The sequence below is a fragment of the Solanum lycopersicum genome, chromosome 12, assembly GCF_036512215.1.
Source record: "Solanum lycopersicum chromosome 12, SLM_r2.1".
In the NCBI taxonomy this organism is placed as follows: Eukaryota; Viridiplantae; Streptophyta; class Magnoliopsida; order Solanales; family Solanaceae; genus Solanum; species Solanum lycopersicum.
The window spans coordinates 57,385,535-57,388,663 of NC_090811.1; the positions used below are offsets into that span (position 1 = coordinate 57,385,535).

Sequence of the window (3,129 nt, forward strand, 5' to 3'; positions counted from 1 at the left end):
TAAATTTTGTTTTTGATATATTTTTGAAATAAATTGTTATTGATATCTCGTTTCAATTCTAAAACAAACCAAAATAACATTAAAATCCATAAGTTAAGTAATTGATTGCTTTTATTAGAACGAAAAAGAGTTGCTGATATAATGATAACAACTTATACCAAGAATAGTGGCTTTAGTGTGAGTGATGGGATTCATGTCTTTTACAAAGAATACTCCCATATATTGTTGCACATTCAACAAATTAATTTGTGCTAACAACTTGTGATTCTTATCTCTATAAAGGTATTTCAAACAATTCGTTCAATAACATTTAATCAAATTTAAATAGGAAGAAAAGTTGTGAAAAAAATGAATGAATAAATTTGGATTATAATTACATAGAAAGTTGGAAAATTTTTTGTACATATATTCTACAACTCTTAATTCCCATATGTCCTCTAGTTCTCTCAACTTTTCACCTCTATCAAACAAACTTCTTAGACTTCTCTTCACCTCTCTCTGCTGCTAAATACTTGCAACCAAACACTTGATTGCACAATAATGGTAATTCCAAGGACTCATTCTTGGTTCGTAATATGGAACATGTTCTTTTCCTTCCTTTCATTTCTAATCATACAATGTTTGTTCTTGTCTTTGATTTGGTGTTCATTCTCGACTCTTCGTTGAACATAGAGTAGTACTAATTGGCTTGACTTTTGGAGTTGTGATCATTCTAAACTTCGTCATTGAACTCAATGTTTGCAATGCAAGAAGAAGTTTGTGAAATTTTTGACATTTGGGAAAGAGAATGTGGCATATCTTGATGATTGAATAATGCTTGCTAGTAGTACTATTGGGTTAACTACAGCAGACTACAGTGTTTTCCTTGAAATGATACATTTGTGTTCCTTCTTTTCTCTTTGACATCTTTGAAGCAAACACATCCAATGCTTCTTTCATCCATGGATGCCAACATACTTCTCTTGCTTCACTAAACTTCACCTATAATATCGAAAAAATCAAATACATTTTCATTTCAAATTTGAGGACTCAATAACAAAAACAATTTTTAGCAGCAATAAATATGAACATTTATTAGCATCGTTATAGACTTTACAAATAGTACTGAAGTGTAATTGTCACTAGTTATTGTATCTAAAAAAACATATATTTAACGATAATTAAATTACTTTTATTAAGCATTACAAAATCATTTTTGATATAGTGTATACACGTACCCATAAACGTCGACGAACACTTTTCTCAGGCCAATCGTCTAGTTCCTCAGTTACACGCAGAGGAAACATGTGCCCCTCGTGAAATGTGCCTTGGCTTTTGCTTTTGAAACTCCATGTACCTAAATATTCCTGAAAACAATGAGCAAAAATGCATGTTTAAGAAAACAATTCTAATAATAATTATGCATCAATCCCTAAGTAACAAATGAGGATTTTTTTACCAGCGATCACTCAGTAATGAACACTAATTAAAAATGGTCAGAAATGAGTATTTCCTAGCTTAGTTTCAATTTATGTGATAATTTTTATGTTTTGAGAGTCAAATAGTAAAGTCTGACCGAAGATTTACGCATGGAATCTTCAATTTTTTGAAAATTAAAATTTATATAGTTGTAAACTACGTAAAACATACTGTGAGTCACAATAATTGATAGTTCAATAAGATCTATGAAAAATCCACTATTAAAAAATAAACTTGTTTGATTCTTAAAATTTAAAATGTGATATATAAAATTTGACGAAGTAGTACTTTTTATCTTTTGCATGTGTCTTCAACTTGATAAAACGAAATAATCCTTTATTATGCTCAGAGGCAGACCAACCTTGATAAGTGGGGGCAGACGTGCACCCATTACTTAAATAAAAATGTATATATATAATTAACCGTGCACTCTTAAGTACAGGAGCAAGGCAGAGGATCTATCACAAAACTAGGGTTCAAATCTCATTCATATTTGATGTAGCCAAAATTTTTCAAATTCTGAATTTATCTCTCATATATTTGTAACAAAAAAAGGAAGTATTTAGATACAAACCTGAACTTGAACTTCACCAACAACACCAGCTTCTTCAAAAGTCTCTCTTGAAGCTGCTTCTTCCAATGATTCATCAATTTCCCAACCACCCTGCATTATCAATTGCTCAATCATACATATTCAATCAAATCAAATCGTAAAAATTCGATATACCTTAGGGAACATCATTCTTGGATTTTTCTGTGAGCTAATCAATAAAAATTCCAAATCATCAATAGGGGTACTACTACCCTGTTGAACACATGATGATGGGTCCCTTTTTATGCTTCTATATGGAATACATCTGCCAAACAACAATTATCATAACTTTTTTTAAATCTCCATTATTTTCAAATACAATTTATTTAAAATGAAAGATTAAAGTTAAAGAAGAGAGAGACCCAACAACTTGACGACAACCACGATTGTATCTTTGTAAATCTCTTCCTGTGCGTGAATTCATAGAGAAAGATTTCTTGATTTGCATATTTTTTTCTGAAACAAAAAGGGTATGCAAGAAAAGACACAAATATATATATAGAGGATTGGAATCAGGCCGTTACGTGAAACACAAAATTTTGCGGGTACAATCTATGTTTAGCTATTTTATTGGGTTACATCATAAATTTCAAAGATAAAAACTTATATATATATATGTGAGAGATAGAATTAATTTTCTTTTTTCTCATAATATAATTAATTGTGCGGATAATATGTAAATTTTAATGTATGTTTGTCCGTTCGTTTAGTAGCAGATGAGAAAAACAAATAGATATGAGAATTAATATGCCTAGGATAGTGGACACGTTATGCGTGGCTCAATAATTGGAGATGACTCATTTGATATCGACCTTCTCGATTCGTTAAATTAAGGTTAATACTTCCTCTATCTATTTTTATTTGTTATGTTATGCTTTTTAAAATTTAATTTGATTAATTTTTAAAATTAATTAAATTACATTAATTCGTTATTTTAAACAAAAGATTTAAATATTCAAAAATTATATGAAAAGTATTATAAATTGCAATTTTATGTATATCAATATGATAAAAAATACATTTTAAAATATTAGTCAAAGTTATTATAGTTTGACTCTAAAAATAAAAATCAGGACAAA

At 29.2% G+C, this 3,129-nt stretch overlaps 1 protein-coding gene across 1 annotated transcript; it reads right to left on the bottom strand.

Annotated features, from left to right (window-relative positions):
* Positions 1-337: 337 nt before the first annotated feature.
* Positions 338-2,730, bottom strand: LOC101262901 (nudix hydrolase 18, mitochondrial-like). The gene is made up of 5 exons (XM_010315927.4): positions 2,413-2,730; positions 2,186-2,315; positions 2,033-2,122; positions 1,218-1,346; positions 338-981 (listed from the first exon to the last, which is right to left on the bottom strand). The coding sequence occupies exons 1-5, from the start codon at positions 2,496-2,498 to the stop codon at positions 838-840; spliced, it is 579 nt and encodes a 192-aa protein (XP_010314229.1). The 5' UTR covers positions 2,499-2,730; the 3' UTR covers positions 338-837.
* Between the last annotated feature and the right edge of the window lie 399 nt (positions 2,731-3,129).

Coding starts and splice junctions, on each gene's coding strand:
- LOC101262901 (XM_010315927.4), bottom strand. CDS start 2,498: ATGCAAATCAAGAAATCTTTCTCTATGAATTCACGCACAGGAAGAGAT. Junction 1,347..2,032: donor TTGGTGAAGTTCAAGTTCAG/GTTTGTATCTAA, acceptor CATTGTTTTCAG/GAATATTTAGGTACATGGAG. Junction 982..1,217: donor GTGTTCGTCGACGTTTATGG/GTACGTGTATAC, acceptor TCGATATTATAG/GTGAAGTTTAGTGAAGCAAG.